Source organism: Hemibagrus wyckioides, linkage group LG14, assembly GCF_019097595.1.
Source record: "Hemibagrus wyckioides isolate EC202008001 linkage group LG14, SWU_Hwy_1.0, whole genome shotgun sequence".
NCBI lineage: Eukaryota > Metazoa > Chordata > Actinopteri > Siluriformes > Bagridae > Hemibagrus > Hemibagrus wyckioides.
Genome location: NC_080723.1, coordinates 12,765,206 through 12,785,584, shown reverse-complemented (window position 1 = coordinate 12,785,584; position 20,379 = coordinate 12,765,206). Strand labels below are relative to the sequence as shown.

General features: G+C 38.7%; 1 protein-coding gene across 2 annotated transcripts in view; it reads right to left on the bottom strand.

Annotated features, from left to right (window-relative positions):
- The window catches only part of furinb (furin (paired basic amino acid cleaving enzyme) b), a 74,886-nt gene that overhangs the window by 5,437 nt on the left and 49,070 nt on the right, over positions 1–20,379 (bottom strand). For both annotated transcript variants that reach the window (XM_058408350.1, XM_058408351.1), the window contains 9 exons: positions 15,373–15,461; positions 13,626–13,798; positions 10,383–10,595; positions 6,082–6,182; positions 3,654–3,757; positions 3,364–3,481; positions 2,351–2,530; positions 2,006–2,130; positions 1,688–1,816 (listed from right to left, as the gene is read on the bottom strand). In XM_058408350.1, coding sequence (XP_058264333.1) covers positions 1,688–1,816; positions 2,006–2,130; positions 2,351–2,530; positions 3,364–3,481; positions 3,654–3,757; positions 6,082–6,182; positions 10,383–10,595; positions 13,626–13,798; positions 15,373–15,461 — 1,232 coding nt within the window. The remainder of the gene's footprint in view (positions 1–1,687; positions 1,817–2,005; positions 2,131–2,350; positions 2,531–3,363; positions 3,482–3,653; positions 3,758–6,081; positions 6,183–10,382; positions 10,596–13,625; positions 13,799–15,372; positions 15,462–20,379) is intronic.

Genomic DNA, 20,379 nt, shown 5'->3' with positions numbered 1-20,379 from the left:
CTGCAAACCAGAAAAGGAAAACACTGTAAAAGGAAGACCATTTACCACAACAACCACATGCACCTGAATTAAATGAGTCACAGGGTTAATGTATATCTATAATATATATAGTTTTTACAGACGATGATGCATCTGAGCAAGGAAGAACAAATATTGTCACGGGAATTTGAAGTCATTTTGAAAGATCAGGTATACACAGACGAATGGTGCATTATTGAGGGATGTAACACTATGGCATCATCAACCATGTGATGGATATCATGTCTAAACTTATTGGAAAATGGTGGACATATTGATCAAATTCTGTCATTTACATGTTTTGTTTAGCCAATTTTCATTAAACAATGGAAACATCAGTCATCTAGACATCATACTTTGGCCCTTGTTAAAGTTGCTCAGATCCTTTAGCTTTCCCATTTTCCAGCTTCCATTATATCAACCTTGAGAGCTAAATGTTCACTTGCTACCTTCACTGGTGCCATTGCAATGAGATAAAATGTTGTTATTCATGGCACCTGTCAGTGGTTTTAATGATATGCCTGATATTCCATTGTAATTGAAGAAACTATAGAAATGCACACTAAACAATAAAAAAAAATTACATTTTGATTTTCATAATAACTTATATTTTTTGTATAAATAAACACTTTCCCACAATATTTTACCATCTACTGTCCTATTACAGTGAGACTGAGTACAGGATACTACAAAATGATCAAATCACAGTACATCTACTCTTGCTGCTGACAATAGCCATTATGGTTGTCATTGCTCTCTGTAACGGGTAAAATGTGCCTCCAGAAAGTCACTTGCACGCTTAAAACACTTCAACTGAAATGAGGCAGTGAAGACGAAATAAGAACCACATTTAACAGGCTCACACAGACAAGGTATATCTAACGACTATAGTTCTTGCACAACTATCAGTATTATCTAACTGCTGCATTTATAACCGCAGTAATATTGATTACAGAGTGTAATATCGATACTGAGAGTCAAACTCATCCATTCATTAACACTACAGATAGAAAGTTAAGGCAACATCAATATTACTGCAATTATTTGTTTCGGGGGGAGTTAGTTACGAAGCAGTTTCTCATCAAACAAGAAAAGAACAAACCCTTTTTTTTCATCCTGATAAAAATGTGCCTTATCAGTAATTCCATTCTTCCGTGCAATGGCTCTCTCTGTAGTGTTTTCTAATACTGATAAAGACAAATGAATTTACATAATCATGGAGCCTGGGAGGCAGACTTATTATGATCTGGTTGAGGGACAGGTATATGTGGGTGTGGCAAGATATACACAAAAATGTCATACTGCAATTTTACCACTTCACATGGAGACATTGCTTAAATTAAATAAATCAGAATTAACACAGTTCTTAAAATAATTTGTTCCACAATTGTCACTCATGGGAAACTTACCTGAAGGATGTGATAGGATGCTCAAACAACCCAAAACATTTTGGTTTCTTATAATGATAATTGGCATAATTGCAATTCAAATTATATTGTGAAAAGTTTTCACGAACATTATATTGTGGGGAAAAAGGCCAGCTCTGTTAGACATGTCAGCGAGCCAGGTTGTCGTCTGTAGTTGTACTTTCCATTTCTGAATGTTTGCAGTGACTTTTATATTATCTAATTTGTCACAGTTGTGTGTGTATGTATTAGCTCGCTCTCACCAATACAGATCTGCTGCGCATCAAAGGTTTTACAGCTGTTGTTGGAAGGCCGAACGAAATCTGAAGCAGATGGGTCCACAGCACTGGAGCCTGTTCCATATAGGATTAGTGTGAACTGTGATAGAACACCTGAGAGTGTAAAAGAGAGAAAGAGAGTTACAGACACTGTATACATTTTTGAAAGTTCATGACTGATAAGGTCTGGCCAAATCCTGACTATGAACCATTTCTTAACAAATCATTATTTCTGACATGACTTTCTTGGCATTCATGCAATAACATTGTTTTCTTGACAATGTATGAATTCCAGAAATTCACCATAATCATTAAGCCCAGCCACATTCTCTATTTCCAGTGTCCATTCTCCTTGTGGGTCCTCATCCCATGCATGTGTTGTCATGAAGGCCCAGTCATTGAAACCGTCTGGTGAGTTGTCCTGGGGCCTGAGATATATGAATGCACACACACACACACAGGGGTAGACAAACAATCTTGTACTAAAGTGATTCAACGTTTATTACAGCTGTGTATCTTACAACATCTATTCTGCCTTGGAGAGTAATCAAGCAAGAGTAATTAACGAATACTTGATGAAATGTATAAACAGCTGAAATGTGTATGGCCTTGTTTAATTTTATGTTATTGTAAAATGTGTGGGGTTACCTGGGAGCCAGCAGTGTGGAACGGGTCCCCAGAGGGCTGAAGAGGTGGATGGCCAGGTTCCCTCTGTGTGTATATGATAGCGTGAGTCTGGCTTGCACATGCTCCAGTGAGCTTACAAAATCAGGCTGTCCTAAACAGGCATCCACACTCTTACTGAACACCAGATGGTTTCTCACATCCCTACAACACAGCAGCACGACATCAGCATGAGTCACTGAGCACGAATACATTCTATAAGACATGGCATTGACATATTCAATAAACCAATTAGTTTAAGTAAACAATGGCTTAAATATAATGAAATCCAATGCAGCCCATCGTCTTTTAGCTGTACTGGCACTTAGATATGACTCATAAAAATTTGCGTAGTTGAATGGACTGAGGTCTTCAGGCAAGAAGGCCTTGAATTGACTTGATTCTAAAAAAAATAATACTGGCAAGAATGCCGAAAACAAAGTTGAATTGAATTTGTGCACTTGGAAATATATGTTTTTTAAACCAGTGCTTCATGCTGAACATTTTGCAGTATAATCCCAATACAAACTAAAATAGTAGTACTGACTGTTTGACAGTGAATAGATTTCAAGCCACATTAAAACCTCACCCACACTCAAGAACAATTTTACATTGTAATGTGTTTTGATTGTTAAAGCACTAAGCAAATGTGTTAACCAAATTACATTTTTATAAGGGCAGAAACAAAAAATACCGATATCAGATATTATGAATGTCTAACTCTAAAAAAAAAAAAAATAGAGGGGCATAATCCAAAGCACAGAATTCTGGCAAGAGCATAACAGTTTCTGTTTAGCTTTATGCCCACCTATTACAGCATGTGTAATAGTTTGGTAAAGTGCTGTTTCCAAATGACAGTACAATAAATCTAGACATTGTAAGGTAGGATTCCATCAGAAATAGTGTAAACAATATTATTTTCTACATTTCACAGACACAGACATCTAACTTTACTTATGCAGCTCACTCTGTGTGTGTGTATCTTTGACCTTTTGTACCTGGGCTCAGAAAGCATGTTGATAACACACTTGTGTTGCGGCCCCACACTGGTCCAGTTCTGGGCCAATGCCACCATAGCACTTGCGTCTAGCAGACCATAGCCATATGAGTGGCTCACTGCCAAAAAATGAGAGAGAGAGAGAGAGAGAGAGAGAGCGCGCGAGAGAGAGAGATTGACAGAGAGAGAGAGAGAGAGAGAGAGAGAGATTGAGAGGTGAAGTCAGCCAAGTTCATTTGAGCCATGCAGCTGCTTCCTGTTTCCAACTGGATGGCAACATCTGTTTATTACCCAAGCGGCCAACGCCATTGGTCCTCCAATCATTTGTGATGAGGTGGGCGGGACGTGCTGCTTTAATCACCAGGTGTTGCATGTCTCTCCAGGTCAAATTCTTACTGCATAAAGTCAAACAGTGTAGGAAGGAGAAAGGCATAAAGGCATAACAGTTACTGTAAAACAGCAGAAAAATGTACTAATTAACAATTCATAGTTATTCTAAATATGTCAGTGTTAATAACCTAAGCCATGCTACACGCAACACTATATTTCAAATTTAAGTCAAAATTATAAACCATAAAGGGATTGTTTATTTGTTAATACGAATAAATGTTGCACTGCATGACGTGTAAGCATGATCAGATCAGCATAAACATCGAGCAGTGCTGCTAACATTAAATGTTGCTCGAGAATTTTTTGTGTTCACAAATCCAGAATGAAGGTCAAGTTAATCAGTTTGTGTCATGAAGTAAACCGCCTTGCTAAATGACCTTGGAAATGAATTTGTCATGTATGTAATTTATAATCAGGACAGTGCAAAGGTTGACCTAGAGATGACTGGACAATGCAGCACACAGGACTTTCAGAGAAAATAAACAGCCTCAACCTCTCCACACAGAAACAGGCTCTGAAGTCACCTTCAACTAAACATCATCATAAACACCACCTGGAGATTTAATAGGGAGAAAAATGGAGCGCGAGAGAGAGAGAATGCAAGGCACCTCGGGCAAATATAATCAAAGCATGCAACAGAGGGGTTTACTGCCCCAAACGGCAGGGACTGAAACAAAAAAGGTCCATGCTGTTTTCTACTCAACCCTCCATTGTTTCACGCTGTCTGAATGGAACATGCCTATTAGTGATTCTACACTTTTGTGGACACACCCTCATCTCCTTCACTGGGGAACAAAATAATGCAATTTGCTGATTGATAATATTTCAAGGACTTATTGGTACTCTTCAGTGTGCAAGCAAAGACTATTGCATGCCTCTGTAAGGGCTCATAATTGAGGATGATGACTGATGACTAGCTATTATGTGGATGCCACTGAGTTCCTCTAAGACTCCTTACTCAGCTAAAACAACTCTATTCTTCTGTGCTCAACTCTCCATCATGTTTCATAGAGGATACACCAAATTTGTAAAAGTGCATTGTGTTAAGACTATTAATCATATTTAAACAATAATCATGATGTCTTGTTTAATCGATGAATTGATGAATGAATCAATTAAATTAACTGTCATATTGACTAGCTTATTAACTAATGCTTATTATAATATTTTTTGGACTGATATATGATGCTTTCATATCATATATTACTTCTGTTCAAGGATGTATTCACTGTTAGGAATAGAGTCTGATAATGTACAATGTGAAAGAAAACTTTTCCATAAAACACCTCATGAATTAATGCCACCCTTTATGAAATGATTTTCCCACAAAACACAGGTTTCTAAAGCATCCCCTTACAATTACAGTTTTGTGACACACAAAATATATGCACGTGACCCTTCTCTTGTCAATTTGTATGATCCACCACCTTATATAATGCAGGGGTATCAGGTGTTTTTCCTTGTATGCAGTCCCATAATTAATCACCAAACATGCTGAGGGTGGGCCTGGCCACAGAGTTTCATTTTGAGTTCATCTTATTACAACACATGATGCCAACTGTAGTTCTACTGATGCATAGTGAAGTTTCCACCTTTTGGGAAATGATCTCAGGAAGTGCGTCCTCCTTGCAATGCTTCCAAACAGCTTGTTGTTTTTGATAAATTTGTGTTTTTGAAACTTGACAACCACAGGAATCAGCTAAACTGAGTACTTCTAAATCTGTGATCTTTTGGGGATTTTTTGTGTGTGTTAGTGTTTAAAAGCATTTTTAAAGGCATGTGAACATTATTTATTTTTCTATCCATTATGTGCAGGTCAACAACCATATGTCTCTTATGTGTTGAAAGTTAGATGACAAAATGAATTTATATCACATTTACAGGGCAGTACAAGCAAACAATGCCCTTATGCCTAACAAAAGTGCTTTTGTAGTCTCATGCTATATATAAAGGGACTAGGAGTACCTTGAGCCTATAAACCATGCTGATGAGTTTAGCACAGTATGTCAGGAAAGAGAAGTCTTGATGCATGTCTTTCTTTGTCTTGAGAGCTTGTGGATCCATGGTGCAGAGCGTGTTATTATTATTACTATTATTATTATTATTATTATTATTTAAAAAAAAATTACTGAATGTCTTTGTGTTTGTGGGATGGGATGTTTATGAAAATTAGTGTTTAAAACTGAAGCATGTGAGTAAATGCAGGTTTGTGAAGAACCGGAACCAGGTGGCAGGGCGTTTGCTGTAGATATGTGACGTGTCTGCCAATGTGTTTTCTCTATGTAGGTGTGGGTGTGAGTGTGCACGTGTTGGCAGTTTCGTCACTCACTTAGCTTCCAGGGCAAGAGCAATAATGCCTGCAGCCAGAGGGGCTGAAGCAGACGTGCCGGTGTGCAAGTCTGTGCACTTCTTCCTCAGATCGGTTGTCACCTACAAACATACACACACGCGTGCGTGCACACACACACATACAGTGAGAAATTAGATATTATGAAAGTCACTGAAAGCGTACAGCAATGAAAAATGGTAGAAGACCAGCCGCAGGCGAGAGCCTGGCACACGTTGACACATTTGACAAAGCCGGCGTCCGGAGAAACCTCTGTCCCTCATTCACCCACTACTGTTGGGACATCCGGCTGTCCCAAAGATTAATAAGATGGCACCGCCATCATCATGGCTGACTGAGCATAAGTTTAATTAGGGCCTCTGAGACCTGGGGCAGTCCTGGCATTCTCCTACAGTCTAGGATAGAACATGGTCCAGCCCCAGGCAACACTACCATCAGGATCGGCATATAGTAACAGAGCCACACACATACACTCAGTTGCCAGGCCATTACCTACACCTATCAGTATTGGCTATAAACTGAACAATAGGTTTAAACCCACTGTCTTTTAAAGATAAAATGAATATAATTTCATTGCTTGCATCCACATCAGCTTACTTGCTGCTAACAAATGTCCTTAAGGGCTCTTGTTGAATCAAGTGAAACAGCACTAGCAATAACCATACAAAATACACAGAATGGTATGAAGACATGATGCTAGGGCTGTTTTAATTTGTAGCCCAGACTGTAGATTCTATCAGTGACAGTTCAGGGATTACACAGAGTGACCCCTCTTAGATTTGATCATGCAAGTGTAATAATTGTGAATGTTACTAATTATTTGTTCTATCATCCTTTTTCCAAAAAAATCTATTTAAAGTAGAAACTGCAAGTAGATACTAAACACATCCCATACAATAAAAGTACAAATGTCACAAAAAGACAGATGACAGAACAGTGAGTTTAGTTGTTTGATAAATTTAAAAACAAAACAACAACAACAAAGAAATCATGAATGCAGCCTTTAAATGTGTATGTGTAGGAGTTTTGTCCCATTTCATTCCTATTATCCCTGCAATCAACCAAGACCTTTGATATAATGCAATAATTGCTTAAGAGTAAATTGTTGATAATGTCACCATCAGCAGTCACTAAAACTTGCCTCAAAAAATTACAGACAGTAGCTCAATAGTCCTCTAACCAACATTGACAAGATATTACAGATAAGATGGACCACTCTTAGTGCAGCAGGGGGATAGCAGTAAGAAGGTAACATGTTTCACTGGAGAGAGCGATTACAAAATGGTGTGTGAAAAATGATGAGCTACACTTTAACTGTACACCTAAAATGTAAAAAAACAAAAAAAAAAAACAAAACGTATCCAACATATCCATTGTGTAAGAACTCCAATACCACTGCTGCACTTAAAATATTTTTATCAGCACCCCACAAACCACACATTCCACTACAATGCTGCACTGAGAATGGTCCTACCGCTCCTATAGTGGTTCCTATCCATTGATGGATAAGGCAGACAACTTGTGCATAGGAACAGATGGCCTACATTAAATAATTATATACCTACACAATGCACTTGGTATACATTATAAAAAGGCACATGTAAAGTGTGGGTCTACCAAACAGTTGCGGTTAAAAGTAGTACATGCATGTGTACACAAACACGTATTAGCACACACACAAGGACAAACACTCGAGCACACTCCCAAACAGCACTAAATAAATAGTATTCATCAGCCATCAACCAGAATCTGGAATACCCCTGACACCTTAACAAAATGGAAGGGCCAAGGGGAAGAACGAAATGCTATCAATGTCAAAAGCGTGCACATAGGGACCCAGTCCACAATTTCAAATGAGCTGTTTGCAGCCGACTGCTTCTCCTGTGCCGGAGACAAATGAGGCGAGAAAGAAATAGAGAGTGAGCAAGAGAGAAAGAGAGAGAGAAATGCTCATCTCCAGAATCCACAATCACTCTCACTGGCACATATAATTACTGGTAAATCATAGAGAATTAGGCGATTGTCCCTCAGGCAGAAGAATATGGTGAGCACCTCAACAAGTAGCATGGAAGGTTTAAAAGGCTTATCAGGCTACATTGTTGAAACTGTAAAGCCTATCCACAAATGTAATGTGCTTTCAGCTTAGGCTTAAAGGATTTAATTAACTTTAAAGGCTGTGTCTAAATTAGTTGTAAGTTGGTGTGGTGTGACTGAAGACACCAGACACTTCTGGGGAAAAAAAAAAAAAAAGATCACCCTACCAAATATATATCACATATATGCTGCTATTGAGCACAGATCTTGTGTGCAGATCTTGGCCCCATTTGTTATCACCAACACCATTCTACACAGCTATACACCGTCTCTTATTCACTACCCTTATCCATCTTTATCTCTCTCTTCTCTGTGAATATTGTGACATAGGAGGCAAATATGTCCTGCCTGCAGTGTATCTAGCAAATTTCTGAACATGTTTTTGCGTGTGACCAGTGGAAGATTAATCCCTATGAAATATTCACTATACAGCTTGCGAGAGCATGCAGAAATGGTTTTGGAATCATTTCTCTCGCCTCGTCTCACATTCCATTTTACCAGGAGGTGTACCAGCTGTTACCTATCCTCCTTGCATACAACAAAGAAACCCTCATTGTAACTGTATAAGAAAAAAAGCATCTTTCCTTTTCCAGACATCCAGATCCACTTTTACAGGCATTAATGAGCGTGTATTGTATCTTTGCATGTGTGAGGCTGTATTTTGTGTATATATAGACATATAAGAGGCTAAAAATCAATGCAAATAAATGAATAAATGTTCAAGTGTAATTTACCTGTAATCAAACTTGCTATCTTAATAGAAGTGTGTGTGTGTGTGTGTGAACAAATGAGTGAAATGGCAGCAATGTGCTGAGATACAAAGCACACAATGGACACAATTGTGCGGAGAGACATGCTCCGTTAAAGCTTTGTCCATCAGAGACATGGCCTCTAGAGCACTGTTTACAAGAATGGAAACTGCCTGTACTCATTTATATGTATGAGATTAAGTTGGCCTGCTGTATGCATGTTATTAAACAGAATTTTCTGAAGGTCAGCTGATACTTGAACTATAAATGGGAGTGTAAGGCTGGTACTGGCAAGTATTTAATAACAAAAAAAAATCATTAAAATAAGGATTTATACATTATACCATACTGTACAGTCTATATGAACTGACGGGCTGTCAAACAAACAATAGGAAGCGAACGCACACACATCTGTCATTTTAATAGGACAAACTGCTCAATTGACCAATCAGACAATCATGTGCCTCAAGAATGTTAATTAACATTCATATCAGACACCAGAAACAAGAAGAAATGTGATCTCAGTGACTTTGAATGTGGTATAATTGTTGATGTCAGATGGATTATCAGAAAATTTTTCATACAAAGGAAGCATCAGTTCTGCAGGGTTAAATGTGTTGTTGATGAGAGAAGTCAAAGTAGAATAAATAGATTGGCTCAAGCTGTACAGTAACTCGACCACTAATAATGTCTTTTCCCTATCTTCAGCTGTTCGTTTTGCCCACTGTAGTCTCAGACTCCTGTTCATAGCTGACAGGAGGGAAAACCTGTGAGCTCTTCTGCTATTGTAACCAGACCACCTCGAAGTCTGATGAGTTACTGTAATCCGGTCTGCCAGTCTGCCCATTCTATTCTGATTAGCTGGCAGAACTGGTGCTCACTTAGATTTTTTTTTTCCATCTGGCAACAACTGCCACGATCAAGAGAACCAAGATCACATTTTCCCCCATTCTGATGTTTGATGCGAAAAATAACTGAGGCTCCTGACCTGTATCTGCATGATTTCATGCATTAGGGTACTGCCACATCGCTGGATGATAAATGAGCTAGTGTAAATGTGTTCTGATTATTGTTTCCAGAGAATGTACACAGCTTACATACTATTGAATGAAGTAAAAAAAAGAGATGACATAATGAAGTTAAAAAAAAAAAGAGATAAAAGGTATCCCTTGTATAAGGTTCTTTGCATTTAAAAACTTATCTATCCATTCACATTGGATTCTAATTTTACATTCTTAAAACACATGTATAATGAGACATACTGCTGTTAGATCTTTTGTAATAAAATAAAAACTAATCATAAACTATTACATAATAGCAAACTAATAATGCTAATAATAAACTGATGCATTTAAGTTTTATTTTTTTTTGTTTTTAGCTTAGTGTGGCTTAAATTTCAGTTACAGCCAAAAATGTAGCACGAGTGTGTGCAGTACTCACAATCTGTTTCTCATTGAGGTTGCCACTGCTGTAGGTGGTAGCGAGTGTGGAGGAGCAGGCCTCGCTGTACCACGGCACGTTGCCATATTGAGTCGTGCTGCTAATGGACAGTGTGTAGATGCTGTTGGTGTAGCCATCACAGTTACAGCTGTCCTTCTCGCGGCCACCGTTACCTGACGCCCAGACAAAAATAGAGCCCAGACCGCCTCGACCCTATATGACACACACACAAATCTTTCATCGTATGCCACAGTGGATTAAATACACACGCACACAAATCCTTCATTCTCCATAAACCAAGGTGTGACAAATTAAAACAACAATGACAACAACCAAGTGTCATAGTATGATACTGGGCAACCTAAAGCCACCAGAACTACTTTTGACAGATAGTACAAGTTTGTGTACTGTACTGAGAGGAAACTAGTGTTTTGACAATACTTATGAGAGCATTTAATGAACCCTCCTGCCCTACACATGGGGGCAATGCTATCCTGGAATTGTTTCATCATAGGTTTCATAAAGGTGATCAGTCAGAATAACTTTGCATTGATTTTGTGTGACACTTTCCTCAAAGGCGACTTAAACAATGTCAGCAAATTATTCCCCACAGCATAATGTCCCCCCCTTTAATGTTTTTCCCCTTTAATCTGTCACTCATTTGCATTAACATTTCTCCATCGTTATCTGCAGTTAAACACCAATAAACAAATTCTCACTGGAGTGATTATTTAACAACAAACAGAAAATATTATTAGACCTATTCAAATTAGACAAACTCCTTATCGTAGACATAACAGGGAAAAATGTCTGAGCCGTCCAGAAATTTTTTTTTTAAACTGCATCAGATTGGATGCATTCCAAACAGTGTTTGGAAATAATACACTTTAGTTGCTTGTTACATGCAGATCATTTTCTCAGTGTCACTCACTATGAATAGATTTGGTGGTGAAATTTACGCATAACTCCTATGATTATGTATGAGATACAAAGTGAATGCGGTGCAAAACATCATGAATATCTCTTCTATTTGCAAATCATCCATTTTATATAAATAATTTAGCAGACAGCAAGTTAAATCACCACTGAAATGTCATTCAAATTTAAGTCATGGAATAAGATATTTAAGAGAGAGCGAGAAGGAGAGAGAGAGAGAGAGAGAGAGAAAGCGAGCGAGCGAGCGAGAGAGAGAGAGAGAGAGAGAGAGAGAGAGAGAGAGAGAGAGAGAGAAAGCGAGCGAGCGAGCGAGAGAGAGGGGGCCATGGTGTGACCCTGGGGACTGAATGATGCAGAAAACAAGAAGCACCTGACCGGAGACATTTGCAAATCGACAGAATAAACAAAGGCATGAGGACAAAGAAAAATAATAAAGAGAGAAAAGAAAGAAATAAAAAAAAGTTCGGCCAAAATTAAAACGCCTAATTGTCCACTTAACCCAAACGTAGCTGATTAGCCTAGACAATTTTGTTGTCTGAATTTTATTTCATTTTTGAATGAAAGCTAATGCTTCTATATACTTTATAGCTCCTCAGTTAGCCCTGTTCATGTTTAACTCACCGGTACTGAACTGTACTTCTCTTGGCATTGTTTACCCAAATAATACCATTTGTACATGAATAGTTTCATAATAGCAGAGTAGCAGAATATTAAAATACAAACACTATATATATTGACCGATTTATTGATTGCGTTTATAAATGCTTATGTTTGAAATTGTATTTCTAAGACAAATCTACAGTCAAGCACACAAATACTTTGACACTGTTGTTGTTGTGGTCTACCACAGTATACTGGAGTTGTAAATAAATAATAGTATAAAGTGTAGTATTTCAGTTTCAATTTGAATTTATGTACATCACTTTTTGCTAGACAATTGGCTCCTCAGCCATTCTATTGCCTGGTCTGTGCTATTCCTTTAATATTTTACTTCATATTTTAAGCAGATAAAAGGTCCAGAGTTGACTGTGACATTTTCATTTGGAATCTGTTGCAGTAAAGTCTCAAAAATGAAGTTCAAAGAGCTGTCACTGCCAATGAAGCATGCTAGCATTAGGCTGAAAAATCAAAACAAATCAAAAAGATAGCAAAAACATTGGCAAGGCAGAATTAAAAAAAAAGAAAAAAAAAAAAAAGAACAAAAGATCCAAGATTTACTACAAGATGAAAACCGCTGGTAAGCCTCAAAACAGGATGACCAGAGCTTTCCAAAAAATATCCCAAAAATCCTGTATAGTTCTGGAACATCATTCTGCGTAAAAATGAAAAGAGTATGGAGAAGGGAATGAAACTGCTCCTGATATGAAGCATACCACCTCATCTTATGGCATGGCCATTAATGGCTGCCAATGGAACTGGTTCCCTTGTGTTACTGACGATGTGACTGCCAACAAAAGCAGCAGGATGAATGCTGAAGTATATCAGGGTATATTATCTGCTCAGATTTAATAAAAGCCTACAAAATTAATTGGATGGCGCTTCACAGTGCAGATGGACAATGACCGAAACATACCCAAAGCTTTTAAAACAAAGAAATGGTATGTTCTTCAATCATCTGACAGGAATCCAACTGAGCTGCATTTCACTTGCTGAAGGTAAAGGCCACAGATCCATTAAAATCTCAAAACAATTTTTGGTACACTGTGCACTTTATTTAATATCAAAGATTAAATGATTATGCATTTTGTAGACCTGTATAACAGTAAAACAAAGCTGTATAGCTGTGCGAGATGTTTGTATGGTATGGCTTTTTATATCAGTATAGGGAAAGAAGAAAAATACAAATGTAACCACTTACAAGGGAAGCTGAACCCTGCATAAGTCATGCATAAGGCTAGTTCTTTAACTGATCTATTCTTTCAAAACAAAATAAAAAAGAAATAAAAGAAAAACTGACAGAATACTGTGTTTACATATGTGTAAATTATTTTTGGATTAAGCAGTGTGGGAGCTGAGTGGAAGCATGCCTGCTGTGTGAAAAACCAAAAACCCTTAAAGAACAAAAATTTACAAAGGATATTTTCAATCATCACAGATGTGGGCAATCCCTCCAGGTACAACAGACCTGCTGAGCTCTATGATAATGGGATTCTCTTTGAATGCTCTTGCTCTAAGATCTGATCTGAACAAATCACTCAGATCTTGATACATATAAAGCATTCAAATTTGAGGGAGCAGTGGCAAGGAGCCCTGTAAGCTGATTCCAGTGTAACTTAACCAGTTTGACCTGCAATTCTACAAACTCACCTCAGTGACTCCTTGTAGAAATGCCTCCTTAGCCAGCTTGGCAGGGCCATCCACTGTCTTCCCATCATCCTCTGGGCCCCAGCTGGCACTGTAAATATGGATGTGTTGATTGTTGATGCTTAGAGACTGAGCCTCCACCACATCTGTCACCTCACCATCCAACATACGCACACCTGCCAAGAGAGAAGAGCTCACAATTACTACAGTACACACACACACACACACAGACAGAGAGAGAGAGAGATCTTATTTTGCGTTCCTTTGTTTTACGCCACAAAGGAATACATGTCTGTGAATATGAATCACACTGTATATTTGCCTGTATTTTTCAGTCATGAAATATATTTGATTTAAACTTCACTACCATTATCTGTATCTATAGCAATAATTTTTTTTTTTTTTTTTAATAAATGCTGAATATTTTTCCAGCTCTTCTGGGGTTCTGCAGTAGTGATGGCTCAGTGCTTAAAGTTTCAGTCCACCTATCAAATGTTCAAATCAAAACACTGCCACACTGTCACTGTTGGGCCCTTGAGAAAGGCCTTTGACCTTCCTCTGCTGAGCCAAATTGTAAACCACTTTGCATAAAATCACCTGCCTAATGAGTACATGTAAATGTACTGTCTCCCCTGTCGACACGAAACCGATTGTAGGCGTATGTGAGCTAATTTATGCAGAAGAGGGAAGTTAGTGCTTTCTCCTCTGAGAGTGTTCAGCTCCCCTCTGATACTGCAGGAACTGAAGTGTGAAAAAATGCAGTGGCTAGTAACATGGGTCTTGAAGGGAACTTGTGCTAGTCCTCACACTCCCCTGTTAGTAGCTGTTGTGTTAAAAGGGGCACACTAGAGAAAACCAGCTAAAATTGTTACTGAAAGAATGGAGGTAATTTTAGGATAACAGGGCCAGAAAAAGAGGTTACAGACAGAGAGAGAGAGAGAGAGAGAGAGAGAGAGAGAGAGAACAAAAGGCAGAAAGTAAGAAAGAACTGATGATTAGGTGTGCGTCAGAATCATACAGAGTTTCCTTTCAGCTCAAATGAGTATGCTGGCATTAAGTTTGCAGTTAAAATCGAGAGTGAATGGAAATCAGCTCTTGTGTTGCCCTGGTGTCACACAGGGTGAGGCATTAATGCACTCAGCTGCCCAGTCGCTCTTTTTTCCAAACACAAATGCACTGTGACTGGCAAATGTGGCAAAATCTACTCTCTTTCCCTATAGATATGCAGATGCCTGGCCAGACACACACACACACGCACGCACACACACGCACGCACGCACGCACGCACACACACACACACACACACACACGCACGCACACGCACGCACACGCACGCACACGCACACACACGCACACACACGCACAAGCTGTGCCTTCTCTGCCTGAATGCAACTAAGCAAGTGTTTAAAGACACATAATAAATGTTCACAATGACACCATTTAAATGAAAGGCAGAAAATTCAGGTCTAGAAGCTGCTTGTGTTGTTTGTGACTGGAATACAAAACTACATATCCACTCCTGATATTGATAAAGCACTATGATGATTCAGATTTGAGTTGGTACAGGTATCTCTGGGTAACTGTGATAGATCACCAAGAACAAATGCCCAGGAGGCAAATCAATAACTATGATCTGATGTGTCAGATTTGAGGATTAGCTGTCAGGATAAAAGCAGTCAGGCTTCAATGGTAGATTAGTTTAGTTCATTATTAAATCTTCCATTTTCAGCTCCCAAATTGCATCACTCACCCCCAATTTTGGCATTGTAGGCTACACCTACTCCGCAGACACTGTTGTTTGCTGCAGCAGCCACCTCTCCAGCACAGCGAGTCCCATGCCTACAGCAAGAGAGAATGAAACAGAGAGACTGAGAGAGAGAGAGAGGTCTTAGGTATCACCTTATGAACAGACTTATAAGTCTCACATCTACACCCAATGCAATCTAACTGAAACTTACTTCACATTAAATTATAACTCAAATTCCAATCATTAATCTAAATACTAAATGCCAAAGCATGCCAAAAATTTAATGCCAGAAAACAGCATTAGCATCCTATTGCTTGGATCAAATAAGTCACATAAAACATGACTGTGATCAATAGTTTTTCTGTCCTTGTTCTATATTTTATTAATTTTTTCTTTGTATCCATAGCACTGCAGTTGTATCTGTAGGGGGATTGGGGTAGCATCTGGGTCTGGCGGTAGAGCTCTCAAGCAAAATTTCAACATCTGGAACGAAGCTCTTGAGCTGAAAAGAAAGGTTCTTCTACAAGTGTGGGCTGTATGAGACTGCCAAAAACAGCTGCTTCTCACCCCACTTCAGCAAAGATTTCATTCTGTGCACTATCACACTTGCCCACACACACACACACACACACCCACACCCAATAAGAATGTACGTCCCTCTAGCATGTCCAATTGATCTTTCAATTTCACAGGAATGAGCAGTGGCCTAGGCCTGTCCTTACTCGACTGTACATGGCACAAATAAAGAAAGCACTTCTCCTTCCAAAAACAAGCAACAGTGATTCATTGTGCAAGATGACTTATAGACATTCATTTAAGGAAGGAAAATCAAGGAAAATTAATTCATAGTCCATGGGAAGAGTACAATATTTTAATTTAATTAAAAAAAAAAAAAGAAACAAGCTCTCTGTCCAAAGAAATGGGTTTTTATATCTATGGTTCAATCCATTTTAGTTAATGAATGTATGTTTATTAGCAGCAAACTCAAAAGCTGCTACATGCTGCATTTATCTCATTCATGACACCTTGGATCTACAATCTAAATATTTATTTCACTAAATTTACATTTTATGGATCCATTTCTGTCAAGCTATGAATGATGCTAGTAGTTTCATCACTGACACTGCTTTTTATTAGGGCTGGTCCTCACACAAAACACAGATATCTTAGTAATACTGTTCTAGGATAATGCTGTATCAAATCTGGCACTGCTGAGAGAAGAAACTTGTCAGGTCTCATGAAACAAAGATGTGGCTCTTTCATGGAGTAATAGATGACAGTTATCATGACAAATGGCCATCGCTGTAAAATGGCTCATGAATAAGAAATGCTGTGCTCATGCCAGCTCATATTGCTCGTTCCCGGAGTAGAGCCTTAATCTATAGCGAGGCCTGTCCATCACATTCAGAAAATGTGTTCATTCAAACACACAAAAAAAAGTAGTCATTTTTTTTTTCCTGCAAAAACACTTTCAGATTGGTTGGCAACCTTACAATTAACATGTGAAGCCTGCCAAGGAGAGATTAGCAGTATTGAGTCTCTTCCTGTTATGTTGGAGTGGGACTCCTCCATGCAGAACATTTTTAGCTCCATTATGTTGTTGGGTTTTACATGTGGACTTCCCACTACAAGCAAGACAACAGGTCAGTTGGGTTCAAAATGTTACATTGAAAAGGTCACTGCAAAACATTTTGTTTCTTTAACCATGTCTGTGTTAAAAACTATACGTAGCTTATCTCATGGAAAGCTTTATCTATGGTCAAGACTGAAGCTCAGAGGCAACCAACTTCTAGGCTGAAATATCCCAGTATCTTCATAAAAGTTCCTGAATCATTAACCACAAAACAGTGCAAAAGCACTAGAAATCCACCTTCAAATTCTACAGTATGAGGCATAGTCCTTGTAAGCCAACACAATAATAAATAAATAAATAACTCTCCTATTGAAAGAAGCAAACATATCAAGGCCATCCCACTGGCAGCCTTCCAAATAAAAAAGTTATGAAACCACTGTATACTCCTGGGTATGGACAGCAATCTCTTTGTGTTATGTCAATTTCTAACATCTTCAGTGCTTACATTTTAAGCATGATGGATGGTGAAGATTTACTTGCTAATGCTATTTAATCACCATGAAGTTAGGATTGTAGGGATGCTTTCAGTTGTTTTTGTCCATAACTAAATCTACTGCTCTGGCAGCTCATTGCCACTTTCAAGTATCCTTTGTATCATTTCACACACTGTGGCTGATAAATGCAGAACTGCAGCACTCTTGACACATCCTCCTATCACATAACAGATAAAGCTAGCGAGTCTCCTACGCATTCAGCTAGCAGCTTTGTTCATTGAGGCACCAAATTGCACTAGCGGCCAGTGAAATGACGTGCACTGACATTAAAAATAAACATGATCAGTCATGGACAAAAAGTGGAACAAGGATACCATGACGTTCAGCTGTGTATCTGTCGGATATTCTAAATCATGTTATGACCAGTACCTTAAGGTCAGAGAGGAAGAACAATAAAGCTAGACAAAATCAATCACCCCTTTATCCTACACCAATTTCATGTATAAAACATATCTGAACAACAATGATGAGACTAGCCTGCCTGCAGTGGACATGCTAGACTATTTGTCTGTAAGCTAGAGAAGAAAAAAGGAATAGTAACAAATCAGCGGTAAGGCACATCAGCAGCAGGACAATATTTTATTCTTCTTGATTCATTTTCTCTCCATCCCTGAAGATTTCTACACTTTAAGTGAATTTTTAAAAGCTATTGTATAAAAGATTGATCTAAAGTCAAAAGATCAAGCCTTACTTGATGTGAATGTGAGTGTTACAGTCTGGCCATGTGTTTAGAGCAGCATGGTATCTTTGCTCAGCTATTCATTGGAACTGGATTATGCACCGACTAAAGGGATTAGTGCATTTTCCAGCCGGCTAAACTCAACCCTCAAGCTTTAAAATCCCACATACTCTACATGAAGGAAAGTGAAAGTGTCAATAAGACAAAGAGGTAAAGAAAGAGAGAAATAAAAAAAAAAAAAGAAATCCTGCAGCCAATCCTTCAACTAGGGCAGATATTTACTCATGTTTAGTGTTTTCCAGAACTGAGAACTCTTTCCTCCCACAACAAACACGGTCGCAGTTTAATTCCTAATTCATGCTTCTCTCTTCTGAGTACAGGGGATTCTATCTCGCTTAAGTGGAGCCTGTGGCGTCTGTCATGGCAGATTGGAGGGATTGCTTAGTGTCACATGAGGCGGAGTATAAGTAGAGTGATGCAACTCTTCAGCTTAATTAAGGTTGTTTTTTTTTTTTTTTATATGAACATCTGAATGAGACCTATAAAAAAACAAACAAACAACAAACTGTCCTTCTGGCAGGCTTGCCCTGAGGGATTGTTTAACGAAGAATACACACTGATCTATACAGCACTGATAAGATCCAGAGCGGGGACAGCTTGCCTAATAGACTCAAGCGAAGAAGCTGAAGTCTTATGGCTGGTGAGATACAGAACTCTAAAGGTATACGACTGATGAATGTAGATTGAGCGGCACAGGCTTGGCAGAATCTATCTTTAAAATGTCCCTCATATCTTTGGGCTTTGGTATTCACCCTGCATTGTGAAGAATAATAAAAAAAAAAAAGACCAAGCAGGCAGGCAGACCAGACACAGGATTCACTAATATTAATTTATGATGGGGAATGAAAAGAACAGATAAACAGTGCTTTAAACATGCCTTAAAAATATGCATAAAGATATGTTAGAAAATGAGCTGATTGTCAGAGAACAGGTGACTCCACTCTCTCTAATACAGGCTCCATATACATATATTCATTTATTCTTATTTGGAGGTGAAAGCATTCGTCACAGTGGGAGTGGCGGCTCAGTGGGAAGTAATGGCGCTCTTCCATTTGTTCTCTGTTTTGGCTATGCAGCTATGTTGAAGAGCTGTGCAACTTTACTGCTGTTGACAAAAACACAATTTTTCCTCTCATTTCATGGGCTTGAATCAATTCACTAGAGTATAATCATCTTGACAGCTCAAGTGTGTGAGTGGTGCATTGTTTCCTGATGGCTTTTTCAAAACTGGTGAGCTGTGGTACCGACATAGGCATAGCAGAGACTTGTTTATTCCCCTCTGTGTTTCTCCTCTTGCATCACTGACTGAAGAGTGTGTCTTTCTGACATGAGGAGCTTTTAACCACCTTTCACTGTTCCACTGTCCATCTGGTGAGAACAGAGCAACCATATGAAAAGCAAACATACAAAATTCTTTCTCTCTCCCTCTCTCTGTCATTTTCTCTCTCGCTCATACAAACACAAGCACATACAGAAGCTAGGCATAACAGCTGGACTGGAGACCGGAGAGATCATGGGAGTGTTTTTTTTAACAAACTCATTATAGGCTCGCTTGGCTTCTTTTCTGCTTCGATCCAGTGTTGAATTTAAAATAAGAATAAAAAGAGTGTGGCAATGCCTGAAAAGCAGCTTTGGCAGACAGCCCAGAAAGCTTGGGACTTGAGGCAAATCCCCCCTACATTTCTGTCAGGGTCTGGGCCTGACACAAACTTATGGCTGGGCTAAGCACTGAGAGAGGCTTGTTCCCCAGGGTCCACCAGCTTATATCACAGTTTAATGAGTAGTTTTTAATTTAGCTGTTCTATGAGAATGAAAAATATAAAGAGTGTGACTGTAAACAACAAAAAATCTTCAGCACTGCTAATTTAACCTCAATGGATTTGCTCAGAGACATGGAGAGAGGACATCCTAGAGAGAAAAATCAAAGATGAGGGGAAAAAACTGTCAAAGGGAAAAGGGAGAGCAAGGAATCCAATCATATTTGTAAGGAGAGAGACAGAATCTTTGATGTTAGAATGGATAAGATCTTGAAGCCTAGCAGAAATTGTTTTGAAACATAACAGCATTATAGGTTCATGGACAATATGCGGGTATCTCAGCAGGTCAAACGAAATGCTGGAGAAAGAGGGTTGAGGATACAGTTT